The 13,203-nt window shown below is 39.9% G+C and overlaps 1 protein-coding gene and 1 long non-coding RNA gene across 2 annotated transcripts in view; one reads left to right on the forward strand and one right to left on the reverse strand.

The window, feature by feature from the left end:
* The window catches only part of arrb2a (arrestin, beta 2a), a 41,654-nt gene extending 35,216 nt beyond the window's left edge, over positions 1 to 6,438 (forward strand). The window contains exons 14-16 of the mRNA XM_056284387.1: positions 694 to 770; positions 1,307 to 1,361; positions 3,255 to 6,438. Of these exons, the coding sequence (XP_056140362.1) occupies positions 694 to 770; positions 1,307 to 1,361; positions 3,255 to 3,345 (223 nt within the window). The 3' untranslated portion in view covers positions 3,346 to 6,438. The remainder of the gene's footprint in view (positions 1 to 693; positions 771 to 1,306; positions 1,362 to 3,254) is intronic.
* Positions 6,439 to 9,863: 3,425 nt separating this feature from the next.
* On the reverse strand, positions 9,864 to 11,977 carry LOC130116654 (uncharacterized). Its single transcript, XR_008810592.1, has 4 exons — positions 11,915 to 11,977; positions 11,134 to 11,165; positions 9,978 to 10,013; positions 9,864 to 9,879 (listed from the first exon to the last, which is right to left on the reverse strand). It is a non-coding gene; the product is annotated as an uncharacterized LOC130116654 (long non-coding RNA).
* Between the last annotated feature and the right edge of the window lie 1,226 nt (positions 11,978 to 13,203).

Below are 13,203 nucleotides of genomic sequence, written 5' to 3' on the forward strand. Positions count from 1 at the left end.
CTACTTTGGCAGGTTTCCATTTCATCTTTAGTTAATTTTGAGCTTTAATATTTAACATTCATTAACACCAATAGTCTGCCAGAGCTTAGGAATCTAGCCTAGACAGCAAGCACCAAGAGAAACCCAAAATCCTCAGACGTAGAGCCTACATCCAAAACATTAAAGCAAAATTCAGTCAGCTTTTATAAGACATAAATGTTTGCTAGATAAATTATCAGGTTGGTAACGGTGTTTACCTTTTAATCACCAAAGCCAGTTGAGCAAGATGTTTATATTTCATATTGCAGCCATTAAGTTTCATATGGCTCCTCTCCAGAGTGATGTACACTGACTGGATGCAGTAGTAGAACAAGCTGCAGTTCTGACTCCAATATTGATGGAAACCACAAGTAACGAAGTAAAAAAGGTTACTGATTTTAATGGCTTGGTTATAAGCTGAAACCACTTAAGATAACTGGTCTTGTTCTCACAGTGAGGTTAAATAAAACCAATTTGACTCTTGGCGCTGAATAAATGGAGATTCTCATCCCCTACTGTTTTAACGTAGTCTCAGATTTGCTTTAGAAATAAATGACTTTTCTGAATCAAACAATGCTATGCTCTAACTTTTAATAAATCGAGTAAAACCAGATGGTTATACCACAGAAGTGAAAGGTCTCACGTGACAGTCTGCCCCTCTCCCTGCTTACCCAGAGATGTGTCGGTGGAGCTGCCCTTTGTGTTAATGCACCCCAAGCCCATGGAGCCACCAGTGTCCCGTCCACAGTCAGGTAAGTACACACGCATCCACTCACATAAACACACAAAGTGACATACACACGGATGCCGCATTCGGATTCGTGGCTTATCATCGACAACTTATGTGAGGTTTAAAAAAAAAAGGTTGTTTCAAAACAAAATATTTTTGTCTGACCTTAACTTTTTTTGACAGTCTCAGCCTCTGGTTTAAACCTTTCTCCAAAAAAGTCCTTTTTCATAACAGCCATGACCTGAATTGGCCATCAGAACTATAGTGCTGCATGTACAACCAAACACACACACACACACACACACACAGACACACACACATAGACACACACACACATACTAATCAAAAGGCATTTTAATCTATAGCCCTTTATGCTAGATTCTGGCCTTAGCCACCCTTACCCCCTTCACTGTCATGCATAGAGTTGCCATGGAGACACTGGGACAGTTCCCATGGAAACAGCAGTCTGACATACTATTTCGTGTGTGTGTGTGTGTGTGTGTGTGTGTGTGTGTGTGTGTGTGTGTGTGTGTGTGTGTGTGTGTGTGTGTGTTATAGCCGTGCCTGACCTGGACCCCCCCATTGACACCAACTTGATAGAATTTGACACAAAGTGAGTATTCAGCCTTCTGTCTTTTTAACAGCATGTTGTAGTACAGATTTTTGAAGCAAACTTAAACAAACTCAATGACATAATTTACTGAAAAAAAGCTTATTTAGCACATTCCTGGAGATTACATCAGATTTTTTTACAGTCACATAATGGATGCTGAAACAGCTTATTTTTCCCAGTGCCCCCCTATTCTGCTCTTTAAAATAAGAGAACTAACTATATGGGCGGCACATTGGCCCAGTGGTTAGCGCTGTCGCCTTACAGCAAGAAGGTCCTGGGTTCGAACCCCAGGGTTGTCCAACCTTAGGGGTCATCCCAGGTCATCCTCTGTGTGGAGTTTGCATGTTCTCCCCTTGTCTGCGGTGGGTTTTCTCCGGGTGCTCCGGTTTCCCCCACCATCAAAAAGACGTGCATGTTAGGGTTAATACTCCTGTCTGTGCCCCTGACCGAGGCATGGCAACACGGACTGGAGTTGGTCCCAAGGTGCTGCACGGTGGCTGCCCACTGCTCCTAGCTACACAGCTAGGATGGGATAAATGCAGAGAAGACTTTCCCCATGGGGATTAATAAAGTATATCAAAATCCAAAAAAAAAGAAAAAGTAGAAAAAAATCACTCCTTTAGACTTTATACATTAGTAGTAAATAGAGGAATAAAATCTTGAATTTATGCGAGTCACCTTTCCCATGTTCAAACTGCACCTTTGATTTCAGCCAAATCCACCCCTCTTACTGAAATATTACAAGAATGATTTGATTTATTTATTTATTCAAAGTAGTGGGAATATCCTACAGTCCAAAGACATGTAGGTCAGGTGAATCAGCTGTAGTAAATTGTCCCTAGGTGTGACTGTGTTGGCCCTGTGATGGCCTGGCGCCCTGTCCAGGGTGTCTCCCCGCCTGCCACCCAATGACTGCTGGGATAGGCTCCAACATCCCGCAACCCCTATTGGGATAAGCAGCTTGGATAATGGATGGATGGATTGATCGGAATACAAAAATGTGTGAAAAAGCATCTTTTCAATTCAGATTTGTGATCCTGGATCAGATTTATATCCAGTATGCGACTGTTGTCTGAACAGTAAAATGGCCATTGTCATCACATCATTCTATTGGTGGTGCATTTGTTTGCGTTTATATCAAGGGCACAGTTCACAATCCAACTGTGTTTGAAAGAAAGGCTAACAATTCAACAGTTACAAGACATTTGTTGTTTGTATATACAAGTCATCTCAGGATCTGAGTGAAAAATGGACATGGAAAACCTGGCGATTGTGGTCCTTGTTGTTTTCAAATAGCTTCCAAAGTTGCATTGTCCAAAAAACGCAGGATTATGTCATTGTCTATGATTAGAAACACTCCCTTGCAGAGCATCCATTGAAGGTAGAGGTGGGGAACCTGGTGAGTGGAGAATCCCTCCCATTAGCACGTCACTTACCTTAACAATGTGTCTGTCCTCAGTTAAGTGTAAGACACTGAAACCTCTACTGACTGGTTTTGTTTTCAATGGTTGGCACTAATCAGAGCACAAACTCCTTACCCACCACTTTCCATCATGAACACAGTCACGGATTGGCAATACAGAGGGATATGTGAAAAATAGACATTCCTACCTATTCCTACATTGAAATGCTGTTTGCATTTAAACTGTCCCCAGTGTTCGCAGTGTTGTAGCCATATAGGAATTTGTGACTGACAACTGCTTGTATGCCAACTTTCCTCAAGTTAGAAAAATGTCACATGGTGCTTGAGGATATTATGGTTGAAGCACTCGACGCTAAAATTTCTAGGTGAATTGAACAACAATCAACTCTTCTGTGACCTATGGCCTTCCCTCTCTTTACTTGTCCGCTCCACTCCACTCCACCTCACCCCGGCCTTTGACCCCCTCACAGCAGCGTCTCCCAGGATGATGACTTTGTGTTTGAGGACTTCGCTCGCCTGAGGCTGAAAGGAGTGGTTGACGACAAGGATGAGGACTGCTAGGAGTTCACAAACCAACAAGAGACACACACACACACACACACACACACACATACACACAGGTATACACTCAGTCATATTCTCATACACCCATACATTCCCCAGTGGTGGGGGTGAAGGCATGCAGACAGAGGCTTATGAATGCGTGGTGGTCTGTTGACGTGACTCCTGATGGTGAAGTGCTCTTCTTTTCCTCTCTTGCTTCAGCCATTTGTCATGCTGCCATCTTTCCGGCTTCCCCATCCGTCCTCTCCGTTTCTGACAGCAAGCTGAAACTGTATTGCAGTGTGCAGTCCAGAAGGATTAAGGGTTAATATTACTGGTGGTCATTTCATGGGCTGGTTGAAAGGGATGTCTAACTTTGTGCCTGTCCCCGTCTCGGTGTCTGTCTCTCTAGCTGTGTTCCCATCCAACCGCCTAGCAAATTTTGAGCCAACTTTTTGAAGTGTTGCAAAATAAATGTGAATTGGGTGCATTTCTATGAGCTAGGTTGAAGCAAAGGAGAAGGCTTCCTGAGAATAAAAGTGTAGCTACATCAAAAAAACGCATTTAAAATAAAAAAGATTAAGTCTTTACACTGTCATTTAGCAAACAAGTTTCCATTGCTATTCATTGTCTATATTTTTCGTAGTAGAAAAAAAATGTCCTGCATTGATAAGCGAGATTTAGCGAAATTTGATTATTTCAGTGTGTAGCTTTTGTAATTTAACAGAAAAAAAAATCCATAAAAACACTTGGGTGTAAAGGCAGCCTCTATCCATCTCTTTCTGTTAACATCTCTGGCAGAAGTGTGTGAGGGGATCACCACAGTTTCACAAATTTACAACGAAGGACATTCAAGTGAGAGTGGAATTCTGGAAAGTATGGAGAAGATTTGGGATTTTAAAACGGATTATATGTGGGAAGTAGTAATGGGGGAAATGAGAGAGGAAGGAAATGAATTGATCGCTGAAAAACAAAAAGGAAAAAAATGACAAAAGTTGAAGAGTTGCGGCACTATTGGTCGAGAGCACTGGACCTCATCTGTTCCTTGAACTCGGACTGTCCTTTGAAATTTAAATATTTCTACAACTGTTGATCACTGTCTTGTACAAAATATATATTTGAAACTTACTAAATCTTATACAAATGATGAGCTCTATAAAGTCAATCGCCGTCTCCTCAGATACACATTTTTAAACCGTGCCTGTGAAAGGGGGAGGAGTGCGCGCACACAACATTGACACACACAGTCGGATGCGCGCACACAGCGGTCGTGGCTTCGTAACGTTTGTGGGCTTTCACCAGCATCAACCTGCTCTCCTCTTCACTCTGGATCTGATAACCGTTGTCACTTCTACTAGTTAGTTCCATGTTTCAGGGCTCCATTCCAGCACTGCCACCTTATCTGGTCTTTGTTATTTGTGTCCTCGTGCTCCCAGTCACAGACCCTGCAGTCAGTCACTTCCATGTAAACCTGAACTCCTGTGTACTTTAGGCCAGAGGTGGGCACTCAAGTCATGTGTTTTGGATCCTGTCTCCGTTCATAGTTCAAATACTTTGAGACGTGTTAGGCACTGGTCGAATTTGCTTCGGACTCCAACCTGTAGCAGAGACATGGACCCTCTTGACTGGAAGTTCGCTTGTGGTCGAAAGGTGAGTCAAGAGAATGACTTGGTCCCCACCTCCGGTTTAAACATACTCTCATCAAAGAAACTTGTTCAAGGTAAATACTGGTGTTTTGGAATGAGTTTTTTTCCCCATCTTTTTTATGACCAAAATGGTATCGTAATTAAGTCATCACACCCACTTGTCTAAATGATTATTTTTTCAACACACCATTGGCATCATCTTGACTTAGTCACAGATGACGTAACATCCAGACAAATTTTATTTGGTGCTTGCCAGAGGCAAATTTCAGCAGCAATTCCAAGTGGCTGTCATCCTATTCAGTCTTCACTCATCAATCCACTTTGAGCAAAATCTGAAATGTTTGTAGACTGTCTCCTAACAATGGGGAATGGACATGTGTTAAGCAGGAACAATGACTACTTCTGAAACAAGCTGTCAAATTCTTGGAAATAAATTACAAACAGTTAAATGCAAAGTGAGACTGCACCAGCGACACCAGTATTTAACTTGTAATTTACAATTTTAGCACGCTGCCCATCTCTCATCGCATTGGTCAAGGATGGAAAGCTGCAAAGAAAACCATATTGTAAGAGCACGGGTTGTTTTTCTCCGCGCATTCATCCTTTAAAGGGCCTTGCTGTAGTTTTGGGCCCCACCTTTTTTCTTTTGCTGTTCTGCATTATGTTATTTCTACCTGTCTGTTCACTGCATGTTGTGTGGCACGTAATGTGTAATTTTTGCTGCGTTGACAAACATGTCAAACATCACACCATTTTCAAAAAATGTACTGTCGTGCAACAAAAATCCAATATCTGCACATGCGCAACACCCGCCCACACAAACCCTCTCTGAAGAGAGGTTTATTTTCTTGTATACACTCATGGATATTTTTCCAAATTGAGTTTATTAAAAATATTTTTTTTAAATAGTTTAACGATGCAATGGATCCCAATACATACTGGACACATTAAAAAAAAAGTTAATATTTAGTTTGCCATATCTAACATAACCATTACGTGGGTGTTCACCGAGCAGCCTCTTCACTTAAGCTATGGCTATCACCAACAATGCAACAGAACCAGTATAGATGGAGCATGTTTTTGTTTTACTTTCTTTCCAAGCGGTGCTGTGAATCGTCCGAGCTGTGATTCTGTGTTCTATTACGTTGTGCATCTGTAGGCGGCGCTGCTAAGTGTGAAAGCATTTTGACAAGGGCCGCGCCCCCCTGGCCTGTGCGACGCTCGCCATAAGTTCTATAAACGCAGGAAATTATTTCTATTGGTAGGACATACGCCAGAAAAAAATAAAACTATCATAATTGTGGTTTTGATTATTATTATTATTATTATGGTGACTATTATGTCTACTGTATCATCATTGCGACCATGATTATCCTCATAATCACTGAAGAAAGTCTTGTTTTGCCATGTATTTTTTTATTTTGAGATTTTTATTTTAATTTTTTTATTATTAAAGGTGAAATGATCTAACATACACGGTTTGGTGCTTTTTATAAAACTATTGCCATTCGTCTCAGAAATGGGTGATTATCAACCGCAAACATCTAAGTCAGAGGAGGAACTTATCAAGGTTTCGCTGCAGTTGATGTACAGCAAGAAAAAGATAAAAAGCTGGCCCGTCAGATCCGACTATGGCCGGACTCGATGAAGCAGCAATCATTGGCAAACGCTGTCTTCGGGAGGGGGGCGGAGTCGGCTTGTGTTCGTTGCGTGAATGCGACTCTGGTGTGTCGGGAGAAAAGCAGTGGTTCAGCCTGGAGTCGCCTTGTCACGAAAGTGGGGAGGCGACTCCTTCGATACTGCCAGCCGGAGAGATGCAGTTGGTGAACGCATGCAGTACGAGGGTGGGTGTTTGAATTAAAATAGGGATCGATTGGCCACTAAATTGGGAGAAAAAAGGGAAAAATCAGAAATATTTTTTTAAAAAGCTGGCCGATCTTCACTGTTAAGACAACTTGCTAAATTTGAACCCCTGGCCACAACAGTCTGCCCACTCTGAAAGCAGACTCGATAGCCTGCTTTCAACATGTTTTCCTTGTTGCAGAACCAACTCTGGAGAGTTCAGACTAGTCCCACGAGCTCAAATATCTTGTAGCGCATGTACACATCACCAGCTACCTACCATATGGGCCAGTGTACTACTATATATAGTTTTGTATCCCTTGGATTTGTCCTTATATATGACAGTTGTCTAGTTTCCTCTAAAGAACTTGAAATGGTTTATGAAATACAAGTCTTTTATAAAATTCTGCCATTACCATTTTGTCAAGTGAAGTGCATCAAATGAAATGTACTTGGTGTTGCAATGTCCTTTATTTAATACAAGCAAATAATTAGCAAAGAGGAATCAAATGATAAACAACATATGCAAAGCAAACCAAATCATAATGTTGAAATACGGCTCAAGTACTGGTCACATCTTTACATAAAACTGAGTCTAGAAATTTGAGACTGCAAAAGGTGACACTGGTTCAACCTGCCTAATTTAATCTGCAGCCTTTTTTAAATGAGAATTTAAGTGATTTAAAAATGTTTACATTCAACAAAAGAAACAAAACAAAAATTCTGATATGAACAATCCCAATCATGTTCAAACCCTGTGTTTTTATTCTGCAGTTTAGGAGCATGATGCAAGACGCCTAAAATCAGTACTTAGGAGCCCAGTATGAGTTCTAGTTGTTGTCTTTATGCATGCTCAATAATCCAGGTAAGGAAATCACAGAAAGGTCACCTTCCTGTGATTCTAGTTGTTGTGTATTATACAAGCCAGAGGAAAGAAGGTACTCTGAAGCAGGAAGACAATTGCAGTGATCTAGGCAAGGAACTGAGAGCAGATTTCTTTTAAGCTGCTAAAAGAAATTGTGAACCAAATTCTGAAAACTTTTCTTTGTAAAAAGAAACCAGATTACAAAACTCTGAGCCTGTTCATCAGAGCTCAGATTTGTCATTTGCTGTTGGTTCAACAAAATAAATGGAACCACATTCTATGAGAGAATTTGGGTTGGATGAGTGGAGAAAGCTCTCAATTCAAATTGTAGAAAACTAGACAGTCATTTATAGATGGCACATCTCATGATTGTAGCTTTATATGAAAAATTAACAAATCGATAAAGGCGTAAGACTTTTTTAAATGAAATTTCAGGGAAAAAAATGTACAGGTTTTTTTGTTTTGTACTTTCCCTCACTAATCATCGGTCTTATCTTTGTTGAGGGCTGTAATCCTGTTACCCTGCATTTCTGCAACAGCAAAGAGAGACATTTTATCAAGGAGTTTTCCCTCAAAATCAGACCCCAGTTTGATGTCATACATCTTTGCCAGAAGCTCTGATGCCACAAAGAGTGTTTTCACTTCGCCGCTGAGCACCACCTCCAGAGTGTACTCCGTTTTGTGTGCCTTGGTGATTCCTATTATCTCAATTCTACCAGTCTGGAGAGAAGCAGCGCGGATCTGCAATGTAAAGGCAGATCAGCATTAGGGATAACATTTTAATGCAAGTCTAAATATAAAATTAAAAATCAAGCCATGAAGTTGCTAAAAAAAAGTATTCATTCAACATGCGCTGAAATCCTGAAAATTTGAGATGCTCACACAGTTGAATATTCACTTCTATTCATACTTTGTATCTTTTTCCCCCATGTGAATAGCTACCAGAGTAGTCCGACTTGCTTTTCTCCATATATCTGTATCTTCAACAGCAGATATAGCTTGTGATGCTCACTAGCATGTCAATATAACCAGAAGATTTTAGTTGGGTGTTGTTTGGTTGGTATGATGTTCTGCTTTACTCTACTTGTACATATGTTCATAGTATACAGTACATCTCTGCTGATTTGACAACCTTGTTTCCCTGAGGGGTATAATAAAAGTTAATTTGGTCTGAACTGAGGAGGTAAGTAGAGTCGCGTCATTAACCTACTTTAAAAATGCTGGTCTCCCCAGAGGAATTGAGGGAAGTTGTTTGCCTGAACTGAGAGGACTTGACGTTGGTTATCCTGACAGTGTTTCCCTCCAATGCATTGCATTGGTTGGCCTTATCCCCCCAGAGGCAGACTCTGATGGATCCAGTCTCATCCTCCAAGATCAAAACCCGACGCAGCTCGGTCCCCTTTTCTGTTTTTACCTTGACTTTCTCAACAAGGCCCATCTGAACAAGCAAGCAACAGTGCAAGATACATGAGATGTTTGGTACCATAATGAGGCATCCCACTCTTCTAAAATGGGGACCAACTCTTTAAAAACGAATAAACGCACATTTCTAAAAAATCTCCAAAAAAAAAAAATGACGGATAGTGGGTCAGTAACATATTTCCTTACAAAGTTGCAGTATCTTTTGATTCTTGCTACTTAATTGTAAAAATACTGATTGACGAGCTTCAGGTGATGTCTTGTTTTTGTATACAGGTGAATATGTGTGCAAGAGTCTTGTGGCCATGTATCCTGAACAAATAAATTCTGTGAAGGGCAATGGCAACTCACCATTGTTATGGTTCCTTCCACGGTCATTTCTGTTTTCTCAGGGGAATTCTTGGCTTCTGCAATCAAATAAACTGGCTTCTGATGATTAATAAGTGTTTTTGCCTCAGTCTCCACCTCCACTGGGACTTTGACTGCAGCTGTTTTTGAGACTTTGCTAACCTGAGTAACTTTTACTGTATTCTGTTCATTGTCAAAGATCACATCTTGAAACATGTAAGAACCCCCTTCCGTAATGTAATTGTAGCGCTGTATCCCATACACTGTGACCTTGATGCTGTCTGTCTCATCAGCAAGCACCAGATGAAATAACATCTTTGCTTTCTGTGCTTGTGTTTTGTAAGAACGGAGCCCAAATTTCCGGACCACTTTTCCAACGATGACTTTATTGTTGAGGTCACGTGTGTATTTCAGATCCCTGATGGTTTTTCTCTGGATAGAAAAAAAAAAGGGGGGGTCTGCCTGAGTAACATTATATTGTACCTGATTAGAGCTTTTACAAATTATGACACAATTCTGAGGTTTCTTACCCAAGATCTGGATTTGTCCCATGGAGAAGCATTCTCCTGCAGAGGACATACAGGTTTATTAATCATGTTTGATTGTCACGGCTAATTTGAAAACCAGCAATTCTGTTTACATTGTGAGGCATATAGCTGCACTATGACTGTGCTTTTAGAGCAAAGTTTTATCTGCCTCGTTTACAGCTGGAGAAAACTGCTCGGTGAAATTATTTTATTGTTACTACTCCAAGTGCTACTAACTTAAGTTCTTGGCATCATAAAATGCAACAAAAATAAAATCTATAACAAATACTCTTGTATGAGATATTATAAACTAGTGAGACTTTGTGCAAGGTAAGGTGCTTCACAATACCTACATGCCTACATATTTACATATTCATGATACACAGAAAAAATTGAAAGCACACGACCAAAATAAACAAAACTAAATGCAAACAGAGTATTTATAAAAAGGCTAACCTAAAGAAATTCGTTTTCAGCAGCTGCTTAAAAGCACAAATTCAGCAGATCTGGTGGAATGGGGAAGGCTGTTCCAAAGTTTAGAAGCTAAAGCACAGTCACCTCTGGATTTAAAATAACGGGGAACAGATAAAAGGCCTTGATCAGAAGACCTGAGTGGCCGACAGCTCCTTGAGTAGGGGCTTAACAACTGTGCTATATATGCAGGGACCATGCAAGGCCTTGTACGTAATTAGTACAATTTTAAAATCAATTCTATGTTTTACTGGAAGCCAGTGAAGGGAGGCAAGAATTGGGGTGATGTGGACCGACGACTAGTTTTTGTTAGCAGCCTAGCCACTGCATTTTGCACCAACTGAAGGTGAGCAAGAGAGGACCAAGTAATGGAAGTAAAGAAGGGGTTACAGTAGTCTAAGCAAGAAAAGATTAAGGTATGCACTAGAGGTACCAAGTTTTTGGCAGATAGTATAAAGTTCTGATTTTTGCACTACTTCTCAACTGAAAGAAATTACTAAGTTAAGTTATATGAGGTTCAAAGTTCAAATGCTGGTAACAAAAGAAGACCAAAATTCTTAGAGGCAGTCTTGATGTTGCTAGCAAGGGGGCCCATATAGTGACTGACCTCTTTAGTAAAACAATCGTACATATTTACAGTACATATTTATCAGTCAAATATGACTTCAACCCATATGGGAAGTCCTACCTTGTCATTTGAAGAGCTTTTCTCTCGCTGGCCTTAAGAAAAAGTCAGGAAGTGGTATAAGTCAATGGGACTTCCATGTCAGAACATTAATGGTATCAATCAGTGTTGCGAAAACACCTATTCTGTGAGCAATAATTTCAAGGTGTTGTATAGTTTCAATTTTGACTCATACTTCACTTTAGAAAGTTTAAACATATTGTCAGTACCCTTGAGCAGTGCACTGGCTGGTGCTCTTGAAAGGGTTGCATAATGGCAAGGGCTGCCACCAACAATACAGTGCAACTTTTCTTCTGTCATTACTGTCGAGTCCTTTATAAGCACTTAGTGTTATTTGCTTAGTTTTGTACAACCTACAGATCATCTGCACAGGTCATTATAAACCACAATCCTTAAGCCTTGAGGACTGTACTTATTTCCCACTATACATAAACGTATCTGGTGTTCCACTACACAGCTCTATGTAGTGACGCTCATAGCCTATTGTGTAATGTTATCACGTACTGCCCTCTTGTGCTAATTATGAAGTTTGTTTTTTTTTTGTCCCAGCATCTCATAATGTGTATGTATGTAGCTACACAAGTCTTCAGTATCTTCATGCCAGTAGCATTAAGACTAATTCCTGAATCTGGTTTAATAGCAATTGTTTTGCCAGAAGAGGTGTCATTTATTTACTAAATTATGTAACCTTTCACGCCATTTCTGTTCAAGATTTGAATTGCAAATGTATTATCCCAGTGTGTGTGTGTGTGTGTGTGTGTGTGTGTGTGGTTTGAGAACCTACTTGCAGTCTTTGGCTTCTCATTCTCAGTGTCTGACTTGGAGTCACTTGCATATTTCTTGCGCTCTTTTCATGTGAAGTGGCATTACATAAACGTACAACACAAAGTTTAATACACCAATGCACACAATTAGATAAATAAATGGATAGATGTAGATGGATGGATAGATACATCACCTACTAGCAATTTGTAGCACCTCATCTTGTGTGTCCAAATCTGATTGTTCCACACTTTCTCTCTTGCCTGTGAAAAGTATATAGAAGACAATTACATAAAAATAAAGTTAAATGTAGCTTAAAACACTGCCTATTTCAAGGGAAAAAAAAGGTGTTCTGTGTTGTGGTTTACTTGGTACACCCACTTCAAAATAAGAACTCAAATCTGAAAACAATATAATCTTTAATCAAAATTCTCACTAGACAAGTGCCTTTAACCATAGTTTTCAGAAATGAGTCTTAATATTGTAGCCAAGACGTTAGAGAAGATCTGAGGTGTCCAGTTCAAATCCCCATTTTAGTGTTTGTTGGGTTCATTGACATACATTGTTTTATAATTCATCAATGCTTTCTTTTATTAAATTTAACCCTATACTGTTCTCTTGTGCTAATTGAGAATTGCTTTTGTCCCGAAATTTTGTGTGCCAGTATGTATGTTCTATGTATCTAACTACATGAGTTTTATGAAATTCTAACCAGGGTGTCACTTAGATAAATTCTTGATACAGGTTTAATAGCAATTGTTTATCAGAAGGTGTTTTTTCCCCCCAAATGGTGTGTATATTTCCCTGTTATATTATTAACTATTGTGTTTGTGTTTGTGTGTGTGTGTGTGTGAGAACCTACTCGCAGTCTTTGGCTTCTCATTCTCAGTGTCTGACTCGGAGTCACTTATGTATTTCTTCTGTCCTTTTCATGTGAAGAGGTATTACATAAACGTACGACAAACAAATATGTAGAAGTGTTAAGTTTAACACACTAATGCACATGACTAATTATATAGGTAGATAGACAGACAGACAGACAGACAGACAGACAGACAGACAGATAGACAGATAGACAGATAGATAGATAGATAGATAGATAGATAGAGAGAGACAGACAGACAGACAGACAAACAGATGGGTCTTGTACTGGTAGTTTGTGGTGCCTCATCTTCTGTGTCTGAATCTGACTGTTCCTCATGGTTCTTCTTCTGCCCCGTTAAAAGCATGGAGGACTCTTACATTCAATAAAGCTACTACTGTCCTTTGTCATCATTAAAATGCTGTCTATTTCAAGAAAAATGTGTTCTT

Source organism: Lampris incognitus, chromosome 8, assembly GCF_029633865.1.
Source record: "Lampris incognitus isolate fLamInc1 chromosome 8, fLamInc1.hap2, whole genome shotgun sequence".
In the NCBI taxonomy this organism is placed as follows: domain Eukaryota; kingdom Metazoa; phylum Chordata; class Actinopteri; order Lampriformes; family Lampridae; genus Lampris; species Lampris incognitus.